The 25347-nt window shown below is 40.6% G+C and overlaps 1 protein-coding gene across 1 annotated transcript in view; it reads left to right on the top strand.

Moving 5' to 3' along the window:
- Positions 1 to 15695, top strand: part of LOC122944650 (sodium channel protein type 2 subunit alpha-like) — a 181434-nt gene extending 165739 nt beyond the window's left edge. The window contains exons 26-29 of the mRNA XM_044303168.1: positions 2062 to 2203; positions 2914 to 3014; positions 3980 to 4250; positions 14524 to 15695. Coding sequence (XP_044159103.1) covers positions 2062 to 2203; positions 2914 to 3014; positions 3980 to 4250; positions 14524 to 15695 — 1686 coding nt within the window. The remainder of the gene's footprint in view (positions 1 to 2061; positions 2204 to 2913; positions 3015 to 3979; positions 4251 to 14523) is intronic.
- Positions 15696 to 25347: the final 9652 nt, after the last annotated feature.

The raw sequence follows: 25347 nt of genomic DNA, 5'->3' as shown, positions 1-25347 counted from the left end.
GTCCACAGGACATTCTCCCAGAAGCTTTGTGGCTTGTCAACATGTAGTTTGGCATATTCCAGTCTTGCTTTTTTATGATTCGTTTTCAACAATGGTGTCCTCCTTGGTCGTCTCCCATGTAGTCCACTTTGGCTCAAACAACGACGGATGGTGCGATCTGACACTGATGTTCCTTGAGCATGAAGTTCACCTTGAATCTCTTTAGAAGTCTTTCTAGGCTCTTTTGTTACCATTCGGATTATCCGTCTCTTAGATTTGTCATCAATTTTCCTCCTGCGGCCACGTCCAGGGAGGTTGGCTACAGTCCCATGGATCTTAAACTTATGAATAATATGTGCAACTGTACTCACAGGAACATCTAGTTGCTTGGAGATGGTCTTATAGCCTTTACCTTTAACATGCTTGTCTATAATTTTCTTTCTGATCTCTTGAGACAGCTCTTTCCTTTGCTTCCTCTGGTCCATGTCGAGTGTGGTACACACCATATCACCAAACAACACAGTGATTACCTGGAGCCATATATATAGGCCCAATGGCTGATTACAAGGTTGTAGACACCTGTGATGCTAATTAGTGGACACACCTTGAATTAACATGTCCCTTTGGTCACATTATGTTCTGTGTTTTCTAGGGGTACCATCATTTTTGTCCATGCCTGTTTCATGAGTTTATTTTTTTACATAATTCTGTTGAAGCATGGTTGAAAAACAATGTCTGACTTTCATTGGTTAACATTTATAGAATTTTAATTTATTATTACTTTTGTCAGATTAAAGTTATTTCTGTGACCATTGTGACTTTTTCTTTCATTGACCAAAGGGTACCAACAATTTTGTCCACGTCTGTATATATATATATATATAATTATATACATATATATAGCACACACATTTTATTATTTTATATCGCTATATATTATATTGTATTGTTGCAATTTATACTATATTGTGCCATCCTGCAAAAACCAAACATTTGTCGAAAAAAATTGAAATGTAACAATAGAAAACTGAAGAAAAACCCCAAAGGCCCAAAGTAGGCTGATCCTTAGGGCTCATGCACATGAACGTATTTTATTTCCTCATCGGTTCCATTTTTTAACAGACCGTATGCAGAACCATTCATTTCAATGGGTCTGCAAAAAAAAAACGGAAGTTACTCCATGTGCATTGCGTTTCTGTATGTCTGTTCCACAAAAAAAAGAACATGTTCTATTATTGTCGGCATTATGGACAAGGATAGGACTGCTCAATTAGGGGCCAGCTGTTCCGTTACACAAAATATGGAATGTACATGGACATCATCCATATTTTTTGTGGATCCGTGTTTTGCGGACTGAAAAATACATACGGTCGTGTGCATGAGCCCTTATTCTCATCCCAGCCTTTGGTAGCCCTTGACAGTGATGGCCAGGAGTGGAAAGAGTTATGAAAACAGCTGAAGGGGCAGTGCTATGCAATTTCCATATCTCCCATAGAAGTGAATGGATGCTAAACAAAGCGTGCAGCACAGTGGGTTACACTGAGTCCATAACTCCTGACTTACAGAAACAGCATAGCTTGATGTGCTAAGTTATCAGCATAGCTCTGGTACATTGCTATAGGAGTTACAGAAACAGCAGATCATAGCATGTTTCGTTAATTCCAGTCACCACTTACGAGTGTTATTCCATCTCAGCCAAAGGTTGAGATGGATACAATCATTTAAGGGGTTAATAATCTAATTTACTCTTGTACGTATCTTGTAGGTATTGTTCAAAAAAATTCATCTAGTGTAAAGCAATATGTAAAAGACGAAGGAGGAGGGGGGGGGGGATGTGGCTGCAGTTTCTCACTCAATGTTTTAGTAAATAGAGAGAGAGAGAGAGAGAGAGAAGATATCTGTTTGGCTCAGTGTAAAGTATCACTTTTATTTTAGGCTAGAAAGTGGGAATTTACACAAAATCTCTGGACGCACTTTATCCATACATCTACAATATGCATCCATGACTTAGTACAAGTCCTTTCACACTGATGCACGGCCAGATTCAATGTATTAACTCAATGTGTTTCTTTATTTACATAGAAAAATGAGCAACCCAAATATGAGGCGCAACCTTACATGTATATATACTTCGTAATCTTCATAATATTCGGGTCCTTTTTCACCCTCAATCTCTTCATTGGTGTGATTATAGATAACTTCAATCAGCAGAAAAAGAAGATAAGTATTTCTATCAAGCAATTTGCTGTTCACGTCTTTTAACCCCCATCTTAAAAAAATCTTGTTAACCTAACCAAAATAGACCCTATTTAAAGGGTCACTAAATGTAAAAAAAACTAAAAACTTTGATATATCATAAAGAAGTATTAAAAGTTTAGATCTCAGGGAGGTCTGAGTGTAGAGACCCTCACCAAGCCTTAGAACGAGGGGAGAGAAGCACAAGAGATGGGCTCCAAAGAAGTCTTGATTCTGTCCTCAGCAGCAGAGAGTACACTATGCGTGTGCTTCACTCCCTTCGTTCTAGGAATCGGGGGGCTCAGACCCCCTCCAATCTAAAATTTTGAAATGTCTCCATGACATATCAAAAGTTTGTTGAAAAGTTAGTTAGTTACCCTTTAAACTATTGATGGCATATGCCCAGGTTATACCGTAAATATCTGGAGAATTGGCCAAGCACTCTTTGAAATTCTTATAGACTTGAATGAAGAGGAACGTCAACCTCTAAAATCCAGTCTACAGTTAGATGCGTCCAACTCCTGTGAGGAATGGGAATCAGGAGGCCCAATTTTCCCCAAAAGGAAATGGTACAAATAGTGGGAACCCCCACATATCAGACAATTATAGCATACGCTGTGGAAATGGAAATACACCTTTAGAAAAGGGAGGAAATTATGTTTCTGCTTAGATTTATTTTGATTTTAATATTTTACTTAGGAGGTCAAGACATCTTTATGACTGAGGAACAGAAGAAGTATTACAATGCAATGAAGAAGCTCGGATCCAAGAAACCACAAAAGCCAATCCCACGACCTAAGGTTAGACTAAAATTTCAATAAAAACTAAATTAGTCTTTTGAGTGAAATATTATAGGTATATAACTATTTAACTCTTCCTAAAGCTGGCCTACAGTTTAGATACCTGGGATCTCACCTGATCCCCCCGCATACACATGGAACCTTATCTTGTGTATTTTCTGAATGGAGTGAGATGAGAAATCCACAGCTACGCACTTTCAGTGACAGCTATCTCACCGAGAACAAATGGATGGAGCACGACATCCAGTCGTCTAATCTACCCAACTTCTGCTGTCAGGGGAGAGTCGAGAGGCTACATATTAAATGGTCAGCCAGGGCCACTGAAATCAGCAGGTTCAGACTAAATCAATCACCTGTATGGCCAGCCTAAAGGCTATGGACACCACAGCTCATAAATACTCATTATAGCTAAATTTTTATCAAACTGAACAGGGGCGTAGCTATAGGGAGTGCAGAGATAGCAGTCGCTACAGGGACCAGGAGCAGGTGGGGGCCCAAAGACCCTTGTACCACATAAGAAGACAAATGTAATTTATGTGGCAACAGTAGTGACAAATGTAATTTATATGCAGCAGCAGTGACAAATGTAATTTCCCCACTACTAACATCATGCGCCAACCAAATTGTACCAATTTCTGTAAGTTCTGTGAGAATGATCCCCATTTCCTCTTCCTTTACTGCTTAGCTTCTCATCCCTCTGGGATGTGATAACCTGGGATGGGCCCCCATCACTTTGAGGGCCCCGTATCTACCACAGGAGCTATCTAATAAAAATGGAAATGCTTGAAAAGGGCATATCCTGGTATAATATGTAAGCCCTATGGTTTCTAACGAAATATTTAAAGGCAGGCATCTAAACCCCCAAAATGACTCACTGCGTGTTCCAGTATGAGTAGCTTTGTTGTATACTGTGTTGGCCCTTCCTGGACATACTGAGACTGATAACCAGTATTTTTTTTCCACAGAATGTTTTACAGGGATTCGTATTTGACATTGTCACAAACCAAATATTTGACATCATCGTCATGTGTCTCATATTCCTGAACATGGTAACAATGATGATCGAAACTGAAGGCCAGAGTACACAAATGGGGGATAACTTGTATTGGATTAATCTGGTCTTTGTTGTGCTCTTTACCTGCGAATTCCTCCTCAAACTCTTTTCCCTGCGCCATTATTATTTCACAAATGGATGGAATATATTTGACTTGGTTGTGGTCATACTCTCCATTGTAGGTAAGATGGTCCTACTGGTGGAATTGAATGGAAATGTCAGTCATATCCTGGTGATTTTCAGATGAGGGAGGCTCGAACTGCGAGAAAAACGTTAACGGGGGTGTCCGCTAATAAATCTGATTCACTGTATATTAATGCAGTGTATTTTACAAAATTACTGTTTATGTAGAATATTTCTGTATATCAACTAAAAACAGGTCTTCCTAGGTGGCCATACACTTTCAATAGCCGTCAGTCTCTTAGTCGGTGGACAGCTATTTTCTCGATTCCCCATACACGTGCATGGTCGAGTCAGCTGATGATTTCTGAATAAAGAGAGGGGAGTAAGCTGCTGCCAGAAACTCTGCCAGAGGCTTATCTCCTATGAGAACAAAGGATTGCACAGATTGAAATCCAACATGCCCATCCCTTCTTGCTGCTGAGCGGAAAGTTTGGACACCCCAATACTCATTAGTTGGGTGACTTCTCCCACAAAATTGACCATCGTTTATCTGCTGTCTATGGTTGCCCTAAGGGTATGTTCACAAGGTGTATTTTGCATAGGCCCAATTCCCCTGATATTCCACGTCAGAAACCGCTGCAGTTTTCTTTTACAATGAATGTCACGGACCTTGGCGTGTCTTCCAGTGGCGTCTCTCCGGATACCGTAATAGAAGGGATGAGTTGTGGCCTTAAACTACAAAACGGGAGGTAGATACCAATGTGACCATCGGCGGAAAGAAACTGTGTGAGCAAGCACTTAAAGAGTTTTCCAGAAAATATGGTTTATATGGGATAGCAGATATATGTATATTTTTTTTAAAAGCACACTTATCTCACTGGATCCCCTGCCACTACTCTTCCAAGGCTGTCCTGTCCCCCACCATAGGGACATGGGACCTCTGCAGTCAAGTACTGGGAATATTTGGTGAGATGAGTATGCATTCTTTTTTATTTTTTTCCACAATTAATGTCCTGTTTTCATATATTGTATTTAAATGTATGATGTAGCCCCATTTTTTGTTTTATCTCTACGTCCTCCATTGGGAGAAAGTCGGGGCACCCCTACACACATTAGTTTAGCTGGTCCAACTGAAATCTGCAAGTTTGTCCAACATTAATAAAATGTGTATGGATAACTTTAGAATATTATTTTGGTATTAGAAAAACAGACCAGATCTGTTTGGTCATTTGGACCTCATCAGCGCAGGGCATGGTTCTAGTTATCTAAGGGCCCATGCACGCAAAAGTATTTTCTTTCCGTGTTTATTACTTTTTTTTTTGAGGATTTGCGGACCGTATGTGGAACCATTCATTTCAATGGGTCTTCAAAAAAAAAAAACGGTAGTTACTGCGTGTGCATTCTGTTTCAGTATGTCCATATTTCCTTTTTGCAAAAAAATAGAACTTGTCCTATTATTTTTCCGCATTAAGGACAAGGATAGGACTGTTCTATTAGGGGCCAGCTGTTCCGTTCCGCAAAACACAGAATGCACGTGCGGACCGCAAAATACATACGGTCGTGTGCATGAGCCCTAAGAGAGATACCATGGATTCAAACAAACTGGAACACTGCCTTACATAGCTACTCATAGAGGTAAGGCTGTATCTATAGCATCTAACATAGCTAAACAGAGTCCTTATCTGTGCTGATGAAGTTCAAAAGTCCAAACAGATCCTCACACATAAAGCAAAAACAAAACGTCACTTTGCAGTCTTAGTGTTAGTTCACACACAATGGAAAGTCCACATAGCAAAAATCACATGTTGTAGCAGCAACTGGTTAGTCTCCTGCTGCTGCTTATTAGCCTCACATTGATGCAGGTTTGTCTCTCGCTGCTGCAGATTAGCCTCCATGAGGTCCTTCGCAACAGCCTCTATTTTGTCATGGGGCACTGGTTGTAATACAGCTGGTTTAATGTACGACATACAACCGTGCCTGGAAAAATGCAGAACCCAAAAATATCGGCGTTGACGCCAGCCCCCGCATCCTCCACCAATTGTGGGGATTCGCTCTGGTAGACAGGGTGTGCGGACGCAGTACAGAGGCAAATTACCAGTTCTTAAATCAAACTTCCGTGTTTATTCACACATAAAGCAAAAACAAAATGTCATTTTGCAGTCTTGGTGTTAGTTCACACACAATGGAAAGTCCACACAGCAAAAATCACCTTGTTGGCAGCTCTGCCTCCAGCAGTCCATAGCAGGCTTTTAGGGGGCCCGTTTCCCTTACAGACGGGTCTCAGCCCTCCAGCACGGCACAAGTCTCAGATCCCAGCACACACACCTCCTGAGCTCCACTGTCAGACTGAGGTAATCCTCCTCACCTGGCAGTGCTGGCTGGTTTTTAGGCCTGGCGAAACCTGGTCTGGAACATGGGGAGTAGTCACCCATCCAGCACTTTGACTACTCCCAGTAAGAGCCATCCCGGATCAGCTATACAGCCATACTAAGTATTAAGGTGTCAAACAGCAACTGCTGCTGACACATAAAAACTGGCTCTTACTCCACTATCATCCACGATTATTCCTTGTACCTTCTTACACAATGTATAGTCATATAGTGGCATATGTTTTTGGGAGTGTCAGACTCTAAAGGAAGGTGCGAGAAGGCTGTGCACACCAGCCCACCAGAGGCCAAAAGGAGGTTCTTTTGGCCTCCGTCAGATTACTGGGAGCCAATGGTTTTATTTAGTGTATGCATTGGAAGCTTTCACTAACTCTATTAAATAGGTTCTCTGAGTTTTTAATATTTATGACCTATCCTGAGGATGTCATCAATATCAGATCAGTGGGCGTCCGACACTCAGGACCCCTGCCAATCAGCTGTACAGGGAGACAGCACACAGTACGCATGTGCCGTCTCTTGTCTCTCTTTGCCATAGACATACAGCAACAAGCAGGAAAGGAGATGGCATGTGCACACTACGTGCTCCATCTCTTCATACAGCTGATAGGCGGAGGTGCCTGGTGTCGGACCCCCGCCGATCTGATATTGATGACCTATCCTGAGGATTGGTCATCAATATTAAAAGCCTGGACCAACCCCTTTAACCCCTTAACGCAAAATGCCGTGCATGTACGGCGGGATATGCTGTGCCAGAACGCATTCCACTGTACATGCATGGCGGGCTTATTGGGCGGGTGTAGGAGCTGCGCCCGCCCGATCACTGCAAGGGTCCGGCAGTCCTTGATAGCGCTGGTGTTGGCGGGATTTGATGTTTCAGAAGGCAGCCCGATGCCGTGCAGAGGCTGCCCAATGCCTTGCCATGGCATCAGGAACTGCCTTCTACAGGAGCCGAGGAGATCCAGCCTCAGGCTGGGTCTCCTAGGCAACCTGTTAGTGTATTACTCTGTGTAATACACTAACAGGCAATGCATTACAATACAGATGCCTTGCAAAGGGGATCATACCACCAAAAGTGAACATCAGAAATAAAGTAAAGAAACAAAAAGTAAAAAATAAATGTTTTTAACAAAAATTAATAAAGTAATAAAATTAATAAAGTAAAAAAAAAAACGCCCTTTCCCTTTATTTTATAATAAAAAACTGAAAAAAGAAGCAAAACACACATATAAGGTATTGCCGAGTCCATAATGACCGCCTCTATAAATATATCACATGAACCACCCTGTCTGATAAATACCATAACAAAATAAAATAAAAACCGTGTAAAACCGTGTCACCTTACATCACAAAAAAGTGCAACACCAAGTGATCAAAAAGGCATATGCCCCTCAAAATAGTACCAATCTAACCGTCACCTCATCCCGCAATCGCCCAAAAATAAAAATTAAACTATGGCTCAGAATATGAAGACACTAAAACATCATTTTTTTTGTTTAAAAAATTCTGGTATTCTGTAAAACTTAAGTAAATAAAAAAAAGTATACATATTAGGTATCGCCGCATCTGTAATAACTTGTTCTATAAAAATATCACATGACCTAACCCCTCAGATGAATACCGTAAAAAATAAAAACGGTGTAAAAAAAGCCATTTGTTGTCACTTTACATCACAAAAAGTATAATAGCAAGCGATCAAACAGTAATACGCACCCCAAAATAGTGCCAATTAAACCGTCATCTCATCCTGAAAAAAAGGAGCCCCTACACAAGACAGACGCCCAAAAAATGAATAAAACTATGGCTTTCAGAATGTGGAGACACTAAAGAATATTTTTTTTTTATGCTTTGTTATGTAGAACTGAAACAAATAATTTGGTATTGTCGTGTCCGTGACAACCTGCTCTATAAAAATACCACATGATCTAACCTGTCAGATACATGTTGTAAGTAACAAAAAATAAAAACCTTGCCTCACAAAAAGTGTAATATAGAGCAACCAAAAATCGTATGTACCCTAAACTAGTACCAACAAAACTGCCACCCTATCCCGTAGTTTCTAAAATGGGGTCACTTTTTGGGAGTTTCTACTCTAGGGGTGCATCAGGGGGCTTCAAATGGGACATGGTGTCAAAAAACCAGTCCAGCAAAATCTGCCTTCCAAAAACCGTATGGCATTCCTTCAGCGCCCTGCCGTGTGCCCCTACAGCAGTTTACGACCACATATGGGGTGTTTCTGTAAACTACAGAATCAGGGCCATAAATATTGAGTTTTGTTTGGCTGTTAACCCTTGCTTTGTAACTGGAAAAAAAAATTTAAATGGAAAATCTGCCAAAAAAGTGGAATTCAGAAATTTCATCTCTATTTTCCATTAAATTCTTGTGGAACACCTAAAGGGCTAACAAAGTTTGTAAAATCAGTATTGAATACCTTCAGGGGTGTAGTTTGTAAAATGGGGTCATTTTTGGGTGGTTTCTATTATGTAAGCTTCACAAAGTGACTTCAGACCTGAACTGGTCCTGAAAAAGTGGGTTTTAGAAATTTTCTGAAAAATTTTAAGATTTGCTTCTAAATTTCTAGGCGTTGTAACGTCCCCAAAAAATAAAATGGCATTCCCAAAATGATCCAAACATAAAGTAGACATAAAGGAAATGTAAAATAATAACTATTTTTGGAGGTATTACTATCCATTATAAAAGTAGAAAAAATGAAATTTGCTAATTTGCAAATTTCAAAAAAAATTGGGTAAATTTGGTATTTTTTTATAAATAAAAATGAATGTCATGAAGTGCAATATGTGACGAAAAAACAATCTCAGAATGGCCTGGTTAAGTCAAAGCGTTTTAAAGTTATCACCACTTAAAGTGACACTGGTCAGATTTGCAAAAAATTGCCTGGTCCTTAAGGTGAAATATGGCCGTGTCCTTAACGCCTTAAGGACACAGCCTTATTTCACCTTAAGGACCAGGCCATTTTTTGCAAACCTGACCAGTGTCACTTTAAGTGGTGATAACTTTAAAACGCTTTGACTTATCTAGGCCATTCTGAGATTGTTTTTTCGTCACATATTGTACTTCATGACACTGGTAAAATGAAGTAAAAAAAATAATTTTTATTTATAAAAAAATACCAAATTTACCAAACTTTTTTAACAAATTGCAAATGTCCAAGTTTCAATTTCTCTACTTATATAATGCATAGTAATACCTCCAAAAATAGTTATTACTTTACATTCCCCATATGTCCACTTCATATTTGGATCATTTTGGGAATTTTTTTTTTTGGGGATGTTACAAGGCTTAGTTTAGAATCTTGAAATTTTTCAGAAATTTTCAAAAACCCACTTTTTAGGGACCAGTTCAGGTCTGAAGTCACTTTGTGAGGCTTATCTAATAGAAACCACCCCAAAATGACCCCATTCTAGAAACTACACCCCTCAAGGTATTAAAAACCGATTTTACAAACTTTGTTAACCCTTTAGGTGTTTCACAAGAGTTATTGGCAAATTGGGGTGAAATTTGAGAATTTAAATTTTTGGGGAAAATTTTCCATTTTAATCCATTTTTACTAGTAACAAAGCAAGGGTTAACAGCCAAACAAAAGGCTATATTTATATCCCCGATTCTGTAGTTTGCAGAAACACGCCATATGTGGCCGTAAACTACTTTACGGGCACACAGTAGGGCGTAGAGGGAAAGGTGCGCAGTATGGTTTTTGGAAGGCAGATTTTGCTGGACTGGTTTATTTACACCATGTCCCATTTGAAGCCCCCCTGATGCACCGCTAGAGTAGAAACTCCATAAAAGTGATACCATCTAAGAAACTACACCCCTCAAGGTATTCAAAACTGTTTTTACAAACTTTGTTAACCCTTTAGGTGGTGTACAAGAGTTATTGGCAAATGGGGATGAAATTTGAGAATTTCAATTTTTTTGACAAATTTTCCATTTTAATCCATTTTTTCTAGTAACAAAGCAAGGGTTAACAGCCAAACAAAATGCTATATTTATTGCCCCGATTCTGTAGTTTGCAGAAACACTCCATGTGTGGCCGTAAACTACTGTACGGGCACACAGTAGGGCGTAGAGGGAAAGGTGCGCCGTATGGTTTTTGGAAGGCAGATTTTGCTGGACAGGTTTATTTACACCATGTCCCATTTGAAGCCCCCCTGATGCACCCCTAGAGTAGAAACTCCATAAAAGTGACCCCATCTAAGAAACTACACCCCTTAAGGTATTCAAAACTGATTTTACAAACGTTGTTTACCCTTTAGATGTTGCAAAAGAGCTATTGGCAAATGGAGATGGAAAATTTGCCAAAACATTTAAATTCTCAAATTTCATTTTAATCTATTTTTTCCAGTAACAAAGCAAGAGTTAACAGCCAAACAAAATGCTGTATTTATTGCCCTGATTCTTTGCAGAAACACTCCATATGTGGCCGTAAACTACTGTACGGGCACACAGTAGGGCGTAGAGGGAAAGGTGCGCTGTGTGGTTTTTGAAAGGCAGATTTTGCTGGACTGGTTTATTTACACCATGTCCCATTTGAAGCCCCCCGATGCACCCCATGAATAGAAACTCCATAAAAGTGGCTCCATTTTCGAAACTATGGGATAAGGTGGCAGTTTTGTTGGGACTATTTTTAGGGTACATATGATTTTTGGTTTATCTATATTACATTTTTGTAAGGCAAGGTTACCAGAAATAGAAACTCTGAAATCTCATCTCCATTTGCCAATAACTCTTGTGGAACACCTAAAGGGTTAACAACATTTGTAAAATCAGTTTTGGATACTTTGAGGGGTGTCGTTTCTTAGATGGGGTCGCTTTTATGGAGTTTTTACTCTAGGGGTGCATCAGGGGGGCTTCAAATAGGACATGGTGCCAAAAAAAAGGGCCATCAAAATCTGCCTTCCAGAAACCATACAGCGTTCCTTTCCTTCTGCGCAGTGCCGTTTGGTCATACAGCAGTTTACGACCACATATGGGATGTTTCTGTAAACTGCTGTATGAGGGTAATAAATATTAAGTTTTGTTTGGCTGTTAACCCTTACTTTGTTATTGGAAAAAAACTGATTTAATTTTTTACTGTGTTCATCTGAGGGGTTGGGGGGGGGATTTTGATAGAGCAGATTCTTACAGACGCGGCGATACCTAATATGTAAATTATGTTTTACACTATATTATCTTTTTATAAACAAGAAAAAAAAACATTTTAGTATCTCCATAGTCTAAGAGGCTTTTTGTTTTTAGACGAATATTTTATGTAGGGGCTAATTTTTTGAGGGATGATAGGACGGTTTTATTGTCACTATTTTGGGGGGCATATGACTTTTTGATCGCTTGCTATTACAATAATCTGCGGGGTTAAGGGGGGGTATTTTTATAGAGCAGATTATTACAGACGCGGCGATACCTAATATGTCTACTTTTTTTATTTTATTTTTACAAAATAATATTTTCGAAAAAACTTTTTTTTTGTTTTAGTGTCTCAAGTCTGAGAACCAGTTTTTTATCCGATTGTCAGTGGCTAAATTGGGATATAAATTTTGTACTCCATTGAAGTGTGGTACTCCCTGAAGCAACCAATAATGCAGAGGCCTGGATGATCGGGGCACGTGTCACATTGGGTAGTGGTGTCCTTCCGTATCCCCCTCCTGTGACACACTCTGCACTTTTTTGGGGGTCCGTCCCTTCTTTCCAGTATGGGGGACCACACCTGGAAAGTGTTGGCCAGGGACGATCCGGGCGCCTACAATTCCTGAGGTACTCCGGCCTGCTCTTTCCCGGTCAGAAACTTCTAAGTGTACCCTGAGGTACTCTCACAAAGTTTGTACAGCTTCACGCCATACCTCGCCCGCTTAGAGGGAACATACTAGTGGAAAAGGAGTATCCCCTTGAACGCAATGGGAGACTCATCAACCGTGACGTCCCTTCCAGGTACATAGGCCTGTACAAATTTGGCCCCAAAGTGATCGATGACCGGCCTGATTTTGTACAGGCGGTCATAGGCAGGATCACCTTGGGGGGGACATGCTGCATTATCTGAATAATGCAGGCATTTCCGGATGGCCTCAAACCGGGAGCGTGTCATGGCTGTACTGTAAAGTGAGGTCTGGTAGAGGACGTCCCCACTTCAGTAATGCCTGACACGAGGTTTCTCGACTTGACCAGCGGTGGGGTGTGCGATGCGCTAAAAGTGTCCGGACACTAAGAGTTCCGGCCACAGTCAGCGTACGCACACAAAAAAAAAAAACTGCCTGCACCCCAAAAAAGTTGTCGGGGAAGGGGGGGAAGGGGGGGCAAGCTGCAGCTGCAACTAACTTTCCCTAAATATCCCTGCCTAATCTATCTTGTCCCTAGCCTTTCCCTTAATACCTGGGGGTGCTGGGGCACAGATGGGGTGCTGGATCCTGGGCTCTGAACAGATGGGGGGTGCTGGCTCTGAAACACCTTAGATCCTGAGCGGTGAAGGTGAAATCACCTCTCAGGATCTCTCTCATTGGTGGGCTGGGCGGGCGGTTCATTCAAATTATTGCAGCGCTCCTCTCCTCCTCCTTTTCAGTCCGGAGCCCGAGGAGAGAGGAGCACTGCGATAAATTGAATGAACCGCCCACCCATGAGAGCGATCTTGAGAGATGATTTCACCATCACCTCTCAGGATCTAAGGATGGTGATTGGTGGTGTATTATCACACCATCGATCACCATCCTGTTCCGGGTTATCGGGTCCCCAGAGACCCGAATAACCCGGAAATGCATCAAACCGCAGGTCTGAATTGACCTACACAGGACCCCCCTTGCATTTAGCCAAGGTGCCTGCTCAATGATTTGAGCAGGCACCGGGTTCCGATCGAGCGGCGGTGATCGGAAATACATAGGACGTACCGGTACGCCCTGTGTCCTTAACGATCGGGAAATCAGGGCATATCGGTACTCCCTATGTCCGGAACAGGAAAAGGGGTTAAAGGGTTTCTGTCATCAGAAAAAACTTTATTTAGCTGGCTGACATTAGCGATGTGCTAATGTCAGCAGAACATAACTGTATGACTTATATCTCCCTGCCTGCCACCGTTCGCACTAAATAATGACTTTTATCATATGCAAATGAGCCTCTAGGTGCTAGAGGGGCATTGCTGCAGCATCTAGAGGCTCCATTCTCTCACCGTTTGGCACGCCCTTGTAAAGGTGATTGACACCCTCGATCTCCTCCGTGCCCCGCAAATTTTAGTATTAGGCGCAGGCGCAGTGACTGAAGGACGGCAGCAGGTGAGCATCCTTCACTCACTGCGCCTGCGCCTAATACTAAAATGGACGGCGCAGGCGGGGGATTTGCGGTGCACGGAGGAGACCCAGGATGTCAATCACCTTTACAAGGGCATGCCAAACAGTGAGAGGACAGAGCTTTTAGGTGCTGCAGCAGCGCCCCACTTGCACCTAGAGGCTCATTTGCATATAATAAAAGTCATTATTTAGCGCAAACAGCGGCAGGCAGGGAGATATAAGTCATAGAGTTATATACACATCGCTAATGTCAGCCAGCTACATAACGATTTTTCTGACGACCGAAACCCTTTAAGGGGAAAAATGACCCGGTCTTTAAGGGGATAAGATTAGGGGATGTGAACAGAGCCTTACTTGCTTTTTTCCAGATTTGATTGGACAGTTTGTCTTCTACCTGTAATTCTTAAACTATTGGGAAACTACAGCTACCAGCATGCATAGCTGAAGAGCCTGTGGCTACCTTGCCATGAGTTGTAGATTCCAACAATGTTGGTGCTTTTGTATGTTTCATAGTGCAGAGGCCAGAACACCAGTTTTTATGTATTTATTCCAAAAAACTATGTTTTTTAATGAGATTTAGCTTTATATTATTGAAGTATCACCTACACACATATTTGGCACATATTTGGCATAACTTTCTGCATTTTTTACATTCCTTACAGGTATGTTTCTGCAAGACATAATAGAAAAACATTTTTTTTCACCAACACTATTCCGGGTCATAAGACTTGCAAGGATCGGAAGAATTCTGCGTCTTATTAGAGGAGCAAAGGGAATCCGTACCCTGCTTTTTGCACTGATGATGTCACTTCCTGCATTATTCAATATTGGTCTTCTGCTCTTCTTAGTCATGTTCATTTACGCCATCTTTGGAATGTACAGTTTTGCCTATGTGAAGAACGGGGGTGGCGTTGATAACATCTTTAACTTTGAAACATTTGGCAACAGTATGCTTTGTTTGTTCATGATCACAACATCGGCAGGATGGGATCTTTTGCTGGAGCCAAATCTTAAGACTGGAGAACCGGACTGTGACCCCAATTATCAACATACAAGTGGTAACAAAGGTAACTGTGGAAACTCATCAGTTGCCATTTTATTTTTTGTCAGCTACATCATCATCTCATTCCTCATTGTAGTTAATATGTACATTGCCGTCATCCTGGAAAATTTTAGTGTTGCCACTGAAGAAAGTGCAGAACCCTTAGGAGAAGATGACTTTGACATGTTCTATGAGGTTTGGGAAAAGTTCGACCCAAAGGCTACACAGTTTATTGAATACGATAAACTTTTTGATTTTGCGGATGCACTGGAACCACCTCTGCAAGTACCAAAACCAAACCGAATTCAACTCATTGCGATGGATCTGCCCATGGTAAATGGAGACAGAATCCACTGTCTTGACATTCTTTTTGCTTTCACAAAACGTGTTTTGGGTGGAGAGGAAGGTATGGACTCTCTTCGTATAACAATGGAGGATCGGTTTATGGCCTCCAACCCATCTAAGACTCCTTACGAACCCATTACAACTACCTTACGACGTAAACAAGAAGACGAATCTGCTACTCTTATACAGCGTTGCTACAGGCGTTACAGGCTGAGAAAAGCTGTGCGGGGTTCCACAGTGCCCAAAAAAAATAAAAATAAACGTGCTAGTATAGTGTCTAAAAGAGACCGAAGGTTTTCAAACTATATGGGAAATTCCAACACCATTGAATCAGGCGTGTCCACCTCAACCATGTCACCCCCTTCCTACGACAGTATCGAAAGGACACATGGAACAGACAATGAAAAGGAAGATGATGATGAAGATAGAAAAAGTCATGCAAAATAAATTCATATTGATTGTGTAATGAACCATTTATGAAGAACACAGAAGACTAAAAAGGTCCACAGGTGTTTGCTGGAAGATCTATGCCAAATTGTCAATTATATCTATGATGTACGTTTAGTGCCTATAAAACTATATGAAAATGAAGCTTTCGATAGGATCTACAAAAAGGTCTATAAACTTTTGGAGGCACATTTTTTTTGTATTCAGAGTATGAACTTTATGATGCAAATTATCCACTTAAGCTATGGGTTACTTGGGCTTAGGTGTCTATATGCTCTGCTGGACAATCACAGTAACTTTTGCTGCTTTTTTAAATGTCATGTGACTGTTCCTCACGTGATCATTGGATGCATTCATAACAAACCGTTCCATCACTGACAATAATGGGTTGAACTTGTGAGAACACATAATAACCATTCAACAATATTTAAAGCTACAGAATTTATTTTTACCAAGTAACTGTTGACTGCAGATGATGTCCGCTGGTCAATAATATGTTCAACAATGTTTATGTGCCTCTGATGTCACAAACAGTTCCGGTTCTTTAGCTTGAACACGCTCTACACATTTATGTAAAGTGCTCTTCTGTACAAAGAAAAAATAACCACTGAACACACGCATATATACTGTATATATATTATTAGGACTTTCAGTCAAACAGATACAGTAACATTTTTGAAAAATTTTACTCTCTACTATTACATTTTTTTTACTTCCTTGATCACTTTACTCAACAAATAAGTTGCTCGCTCTGGAGATTTTGCCTTGTTTGTTTCTGGCCCTTCAATGATTGAAGTTTCCCAGTTCTTAGATTTATTTTATTTTATGGTCTTAATCTTGTCTTGAAGTAATGAGGAGGCCTGGAAAAATGTCTTTGTATAAGGAGGCTGAACATAAAGGCCCACATTTAGAGGTAGTCTGTCAGATGCTTAATGGCTACTAAACTGATAACAGAACAGGGCAGGTGACTTAAATAACTCTGTGGCCACATATTGCATTGCAGAGAAAAAGAGCTTAATCCCATATTCATATCAGCAGGGTCTGGCTGGGGTTCTTTGGGCCCACCAGAAGAAACTATTCTTGGGGCCCAACCACCATATCATCAATAAAGTCTAATACACTTTGATTTAAAGAAATATACCCTAGTGACAAGAGAAATGTGTTTAGTTTTTTTTCTCCTGGACTTTTGGTACACTATGGTATCAGATCCTGGGCCAACCAGAGGATCCTCTGGGCCAGTCTAATGCTGCATATCAGCCCACAAGTGCCCTGAGAGTGGTCTTAAGCCCAGCAAATGCTCCTCAGTGAATCTTGCGTAACCTTGTTTTTTTATTAAAGGGGTTTTCCAGGAATATGATAATGATGACCTATCCTCAGCTGTTTAAAGAGGCCTCAGTGCTACATGAGTGTTTAGGGTTCTTCCTAAGCCATGTGACGTCACTGTACATGAGTCACGTGGCATAGGCGCAGCTCAGTCCCATTCAAGTGAATCGGGCTAAGCTGCAATACCAAGAGCAGCCACTATACTATGTATACTGCTTAGCTTAGTAAGCTGCGAAGAGACTGCAGGGCGCCTCTTCTGAGGATCAGCCATCACTATCAAATCAAAGTCTGAAGATTTCAGTGCCTCACACAATGGCATAGGGCTCAATTGCATGCAGGACACACATTATTGATTTTCTAGCCATGAAGCCTCTTACACACTAGAGGGACAATTTTCTTCTTTCTGGAAGAGAGCTAATTAACACCATTTGAGTTTGTTTGTTTAGTATATGCGACCTAGCTCAACTTTTAGAACACACCCATAGGGACCAAGAAAAGTCACCATTATTTTGCAACATTTTGTGCGCTAATCTATTCCAAAAACTGTCCTAATCTGTTCAGTAAACAAGGGTCATAATATTCGGCCTCCTGTTTACATTGTGTTCGGAACATGTCTGATGCATACATCTAAAGCGTGCCACCACGGGTGACATCTAAACATATGCCTATATGTCTCCGATGGCAAACCAAAGTATAAAGCACGGTATCAGATCCTGTTGCCATCTACGCTTATCAATACAATATACATTTTTTTTATGTATCCTAACCAGATGTATGAAAAAGGGCACTATTTTTAGTATCTGCAAGCAAAATAACTTTATGGGCACATTTCCAACATACAGACAAAGGGGTAGATTTATCAATACTGATGAAAAGTAGAACTGACTTAGTTGCCCATATCAACCAATCAGATTCCATCAGTTTTTTCCAGAGCTCCTTTGTAAAATGAAAAGTGGAATCTGATTGGTTGCAATGGGCAACTAAGCCAGTTCTACTTTGCACCCATATTGATAACTACCCCCCCAAATGTTTATCCCGAACACCTTGTGAACAGAGCCTAAAACTCTTCAAAATGTGAACATATCTCTTGTTTGATATATTTCTTTCCTTTTGAAAGATGCTCTTTAATATGTCTTGCATGGCAATAAGCTTATATTATGGGCTATTCAAGTTTCAGAAACCTTTTTTTACTATTATATTTATTACTTAATTTATGCATTGTTTTATTTTTGTACATTTTTTAGGTCTTTTTTGTTCCAGTTATCACATATTGTGGGGTGGGTCCTGTGTAAAATGCAGTACATTTAAGGACAGTGGTGTTGCCTCCACCTATCATTTTGTAAAGAAAATTACAAAAATGTTGGCACCTGCTCGGTATCTACAGCTTTACGCCACTGTTTTCCTCTGTACTACTTTTTCTGCATGACTTAAAAGGATTGTATAAGATAAGAGAAAAAGGGTCTATTTTTTTTTCTAAGAAACAGTGCCTTTCTTCTCCATGGACGGTATCTAGTATTGCAGGTCAGCCATATTTAAGAGAACGGGGACAAGCTGCAATACCAGTCACAACCTATAGTCGAGTGTGGCGCTGTTTCTTGGGAAAAAAGAACATTTTTCACATACCAACCCTATACTAAGGCATAACCTGTAACAGAGTCCTATATCGATTTGCCTTCACATCTCTGTGTTTAACACTAAGGGATATCTAATCTAGTAGAAAGCCATATTTGAAATCTGTTCTTACGATCTTAGATCACATGATGGTGTAACCTGCTGGGTAATACACATTTTTGTAATATGTAACTTGATCCTACCTGATGCATAGCCAAATATAAGGAAATGTATTCTAACGTAATCTTTATAAAATAGTAGAAATAAAATATTTATCTTGCATTTTGTATATAATAAAAAAAAGTATTAGTTGAGGGCTCTGTGTGAAAAACCATAACGATTTCACTAATGGATCTGATTAATATTACAAGTTGGAAATAAAAGCAGTATATGTGGTAATTGGGTGTATATGTGTGTGCTCTGATTATACCAAAATAATGTTTAAGACAAAGCTAAAAAAAATAATGGCCATAAAAGTCAGAAAAAAAATGCACGGTAGTCTTAAAAGGGTTGTGCCACCATTAATTGTTATTTTTTATATAACTCAGCATGAAAAATGTGTTACTTTTGTAATTTACTTTCTGTTACAAAAAAGTTTCAGTTGAGAGATATTCTTCATTATAATGGTGCCCCCTGGTGTTTAAACTGGTAAAGTAATGTGTGCGTCCACCTACTGATGTGGTCACACATGCTCAGTTTCATCCTTCAACTGCCACCAGCCATAGTGACTGTTGAAAGCTTGAGAAAGGATATGCCTCTTGAGCTGCCAACCTGAAGAGAATCTAGCAGAGCAATAGGAGCAATGAATGTGTAGATCTCTTGACCCATGGTGAGGTACAGGGCTGGTTCTAGCTTCGTTAGAAAGCGATTATCGTGCCCTGTCTGATTTTAATTTTTTTACAGTAATCACGGGAGAAACTAGGGCGCTTTCACACGCCGCAAATTTTGTGGCAGAAAATTCCGTAACTGAAGATCAGGTCCATTCATTTGAACGGTGCAGCAAGCACATGGATTCCTGCAAGCCCCAGTAAGGTGGATGGAACTGATTTTCTGTTGCCGACTTTTCTGCCACAAAATCTTATGTGCACCATAGAAAAAAAAAATAATCTGATGTGAACTCCTTACTAGAGTTGAGCGGACACCTGGATGTTCGGGTTCGACGGGTTCGGCCGAACTTCACGAAAAAGTTCGAGTTTGGGACCTGAACTTGACCTCGAACCCGAACCTCATTGACATCAATGGGGACCCGAACTTTGGAGCACTAAAATGGCTCTTAAAAAGTCATGGAAAGGGCTAGAGGGCTGTAATTTGCAGGATTGGGGAAATGACTTAAAACAACATAAAATACATAACAATAAAAAATAGTAGGTGGAAGCGGCGGTAGGTGTTTAACCCTTTCATGACCAAGGGTCATTGATGCCCCAGTGTCCAGGTCAAAATTTACAAATCTGACATGCGTCACTTTATGTGGTAATAGCTTTGGAACACTTTTACTTATCCACACCATTCTGAGATTGTTTTCTCGTGACACATTGTACTTCATGATAGTCATATATTTGAGTCAATATATTTCACCTTTATTTATGAAAAAATCCCAAATTTACCAAAAATTTGGAAAAATTCACAATTTTCCAAATTTCAATTTCTCTGCTTCTAAAACAGAAAGTCATACCTAATAAAATATTCATTACTTAACATTCCCCATATGTCTACTTTATGTTGGCATCATTTTTGAAATGTAATTTTATTATTTTAGGACGTTACAAGGCTTAGAAGTTTAGAAGCAATTCTTACAATTTTTAAGAAAATTTCCAAAACCCACTTTTTAAGGACCAGTTCAGGTCTGAAGTCACTTTGTAGGGCTTACATAGTGGAAACCCCCCATAAATGACCCCATTGTAGAAACTACACCCCTCATGTTACGCAAAACTGATTTTACAAACTTTGTTAACCCTTTAGGCGTTCCACAAGAATTAAAGGAAAATGGAGATGAAATTTCTAAATTGCACTTTTTTGGCAGATTTTCCATTTTATAATTTTTTTTTCTTTAACACATTTAGAGTTAACAGCCAAACAAAACTCAATATTTATTACCCTGATTCCGCGGTTTACATAAACACCCCACATGTGGTCGTAAACTGCTGTACGGGCACACGGCAGGGCGCAGAAGGAAAGGAATGCCATACAGTTTTTGGAAGGCAGATTGTGCTGGATTGGTTTTCTGAACGCCATATGTTTTTTATTTTTCTGCCCATCGTCTTGTGCAGGGGCTCGTTTTTTGCAGAAAGTGTGGAGGTTTATATTGGTATCATTTTTGGGTACATAGGATTTTTTGATCATTCATTATTACACTTTATGGGGCAAGGTGACCCAAAAATTGGCTGTTTTGGAACAGTTTTCATTTATTTATTTTTACAGCGTTCATCTGAGGAGTTAGGTCATGTGATAGTTTTATAGAGAAGATCGTTACGGACGTGGCAATACCTAATATGTATACTTTTTCTTATTTATTTAAGTTTTACACAATAATAGCATTTCTGAAACCAAAAAAATGATGTTTTAGTGTCTCTATAGTCTGAGAGCCATAGCTTTTTTATTTTTTGGGCGATTGTCTTAAATAGGGTATCATTTTTTGCGGGACGAGGTGACTGTTTGATACTATTTTGGCGGTCAAACGCCTTTTTGATCGCTTGCTGTTGCACTTTTGTGATGTAAGGTGACAAAAATTGCTTTTTTTTACACAGTTTTTATTTTTTATTTTTTATGGTGTTTATCGGACGGGGTCTATCATGTGATATCTTTATAAAGACGGTCGTTACGGACGCGGTGATACCTAATATGTGTAGTTTTTTCATTTTTAATTTTTTATAGGAAAATGTTATTTTTTTTAATTTTACATTTTTATTTAATAATTTTTACTTTTATTTTTTTTTCACTTTTTTTTATCAAGTCCCTCTTGGATCATGAAGATCCAGTGGGGCTGATGGCTGTACTATACTTTGCAATGCTCTTGCATTGCAAAGTGTAATACATTCAGATGCCCTGTAGGTGGCAACAGCGGACGCTTTTGCAAAGCGTCCGGTTGCCAGGGCAACCATCGGGCTGCCATCGCAGCGCAGCAGCCCCGATGGTGGGGAGAGGGAGCCCCCTCCCTCTATTAACCCCATAGATGCCGCTGCCGCAGCATCTATGGGGTCACAGAATTTACAGCAGAGTGTCAGCATAGAGCTGACACTCTGATGATGGCGGCGGCTCAGGAATGGAGCCGCCGCCATCAAACAGCAGGGGGGCAGACGGGGGTCAGCACTGGAAGGGGGAGGGAGGTATGACAAGGCAGCAGGGGGCGGACTCAAGGAGGGGGCAGTGCCGCAGCACTAGGAACAGACGGAGGGGGCACAGATGGGCCTGCACAGATTGGGGCAGGGGGGTAAGTGTCTGCAGGCACAGATCGGGGGCGGGGGGCTGCACAGATGGGGGGCTGCAAGGACACTGATTTCAGGCTCTGATCTGCAGAGCGCAGATCAGAGCCTGAAACCGGCATTTTAACACTGCCGCGATCCGATTGGTTAGTCTGCACAGACTAACCAATCGGATCGATTGCCGGCAAGGGGCCACTCTGATTGGTCCCTTGCCGGCATTACTGCACTGTATGCTGTCCGTGACAGCAGCAGGGCAGGGGCAGAAGCTTTAATCCAAGCGCTTTGCAGCGCTTGGATTAAAGAGCTGCCAGAACGTATATATACGTGGTAGCTGCACGGGGTATGTGCAGCTATCACGTATATATACAGATTGCGGTCGGGAAGGGGTTAAATTAGGGTACACCCCAGAACATTGGGAAATATAACCTGTAATAACCCCCTCCAGCCGTGCTAAACAAACGTTCAGACAATACACTGGCTGCAGGGCAGGCCAGCACCTCCAAGGCATAAAGGGCAAGCTCCGGCCATGTGCCCAATTTGGAGACCCAGAAGTTGAAGGGGGCAGACCCATCAGTCAGTACGTGTAGGCGTGTGCACACATACTGTTCCACCATGTCGCACGGCCCCGTGATGTCCACGATCCAATTGGATATCTGCTCTATCAATGTTCTTTTCTGTGCCTACCATGTTGATCACGGTTAGCGGCGAATCAGGGTTCCACACCGGAGAGGGAGCATGAGAAAGGGATACCATATCCAAGGGAGGTCAGTGTATGAAATTTAATGTGATCAAAAATGTGAGCGGAAATGTGGGATAAATTATTGAAGCCAAAGCTTCCAAGTAAAGGAGGGGGAGCGCAGCAATTACCTACTCCCGACTCGGGGAGCTAGTGACGATAAATAACAATACAGGACTCCTAAGATGCCCTGTTATTGGAATGATTAATAAAAAATTATACGGACTGTCACTAGGGTATTTTGGATTTGGAAACATTAGACGGGAGAGGCCCTGCTGCCGCTTTGTTGACTCTAGATAACTTCTGCCTGATCGCACGTCCCTGTGACGTCCACGATCCAATTGGATATCTTCCCGATCAACTTTCGATTCTTTTCTGCGCCTACCATGTTGCTCACGGTTAGCGGCGAATCAGGGTTCCACGCCGGAAAGGGAGCATGAGAAAGGGATACCACATCCAAGGGAGGTCAATGGCTGCAATGTGATCGAGCTGAAATGTGGGACAAGTTATTAAAGCGGAAGGAAAGAATGAAAGGGCCAATTAAAGAAGAATTTTATAAATTTAAATTCCTGTCACCTATGCAGAGCAGGGGGTTTTCATTGGCAAAAATGGGTTAATGTCACCCACCAATGGAGGAGAAGATTTAAAAAAAATTCAGGCCCTGTCAACTATGTAGAGCAGGGGTTTATTCACGGCAAAACTGTGTTCATGTCACCCACCAATTGATCAGACGATTTTACAAAAAATAAGGTCCCAGTCACCTATACAGAGCAGGGGTTTATTCACGGCAAAAATGGTAAAATGTCACCCAAGAATGTAACAGATGAATTAGTGAAATGTATTTCCTTGTCCAATAGGTAGAGCAGGGGTATATCACAGCCAAAAATTGGTGAATGTCACCCGAGTATGTAACAGAGAAATTAGTGAAATTTATTAACCTGTCCACTAGGTAGAGCAGGGGAATATCACAGCCAAAAATTGGTGAATTTCACACATCAATGTAACAGACAAATTAGTGAAATTTATTAACCTGTCTACTAGGCAGAGCAGGGATATATCACAGCCAAAAATTGGTGAATTTCACCTGACAATGTAACAGACAAATTAGTGAAATTTTTTAACCTGTCCACTAGGTAGAGCAGGGAGATATCACAGCCAAAAATTGGTGAATTTCACCCGATAATGTAACAGACAAATTAGTAAAATTTATTAACCTGTCTACTAAGCAGAGCAGGGGTATATCACAGCCAAAAATTGGTGAATTTCACCCGACAATGTAACAGACAAATTTGTGAAATTTATTAACCTGTCTGCTAGGTAGAGCATGGGTATATCACAGCCAAAAATTGGTGAATTTCTCCCGACAATGTAACAAACAAATTAGTGACATTTATTTACCTGTCTAGTAGGTAGAGCAGGGGTATATCACAGCCCAAAATTGGTGAATTTCACCCAAAAATGTAATAGACAAATTTGTGAAATTTATTAATCTGTCCACTAGGTAGAGCAGCCAAAAATTGGTGAATTTCACCCGACAATGTAACAGACAAATTAGTGAAAATTATTAACCTGTCCATTATGTAGAGCAGGGGTATATCACAGGCAAAAATTGGTGAATTTCACCCGACAATGTAACAGACAAATTAGTGAAATTTATTAACCTGTCTACTAGGCAGAGCAGGGGTATATCACAGCCAAAAATTGGTGTATTTCACCTGACAATGTAACAGACAAATTAGTGAAATTTATTAACCTGTCCGCTAGGTAGAGCAGAGGTATCTCACAGCCAAAAATTGGTGAATTTTAGCCGACAATGTAACAGACAAATTTGTGAAATTTATTAACCTGTCCACTAGGTAGAGCAGGGGTATATCACAGCCAAAAATTGGTGAACTTTACCTGACAATGTAACAGACAAATTAGTGAAATGTATTAACCTGTCCACTAGGTAGAGCAAGGGTATATCACAGCCAAAAATTTGTGAATTTCATCCGACAATCTAACAGACAAATTGCTGATATTTATTAACCTGTCCACTAGGAAGAGCAGGGGTATATCACAGCCAAAAATTGGTGAATTTCACCCTAAAATGTAACAGACAAATGTGTGAAATGTATTAACCTGTCTACTAGGTAGAGCAGGGGTATTTCACAGCCAAAAATTGATGAATTTCTCCCAACAATGTAACAGACAAATTTGTGAAATGTATTAACCTGTCTACAAGGTAGAGCAGGGGTATATCACAGAAAAAAAAAAGTGAATTTTACCCAAAAATGTAATAGACAAATTGGTGAAATTTATTAACCTGTCCACTAGGTAGAGCAAGGGTATATCACAGCCAAAAAATGGTGAATTTCCCCCAACAATGTAACAGACAAATTAGTGAAATGTATTAACCTATCTACCAGGTAGAGCTGGGGTATATCACAGCCAAAAATTTGTGAATTTCACCCGACAATGTAAGAGACAAATTTGTGAAATTTATTAACCTGTCCACTAGAAAGAGCAGGAGTATATCACAGCCAAAAATTGGTGAATTTCACCCGACAATCTAACAGACAAA

This window comes from Bufo gargarizans, chromosome 8 (genome assembly GCF_014858855.1).
Source record: "Bufo gargarizans isolate SCDJY-AF-19 chromosome 8, ASM1485885v1, whole genome shotgun sequence".
Lineage (NCBI taxonomy): Eukaryota > Metazoa > Chordata > Amphibia > Anura > Bufonidae > Bufo > Bufo gargarizans.
Note: the sequence above shows the minus strand (reverse complement) of the source record. Positions and strands in the feature narration are given on the sequence as shown.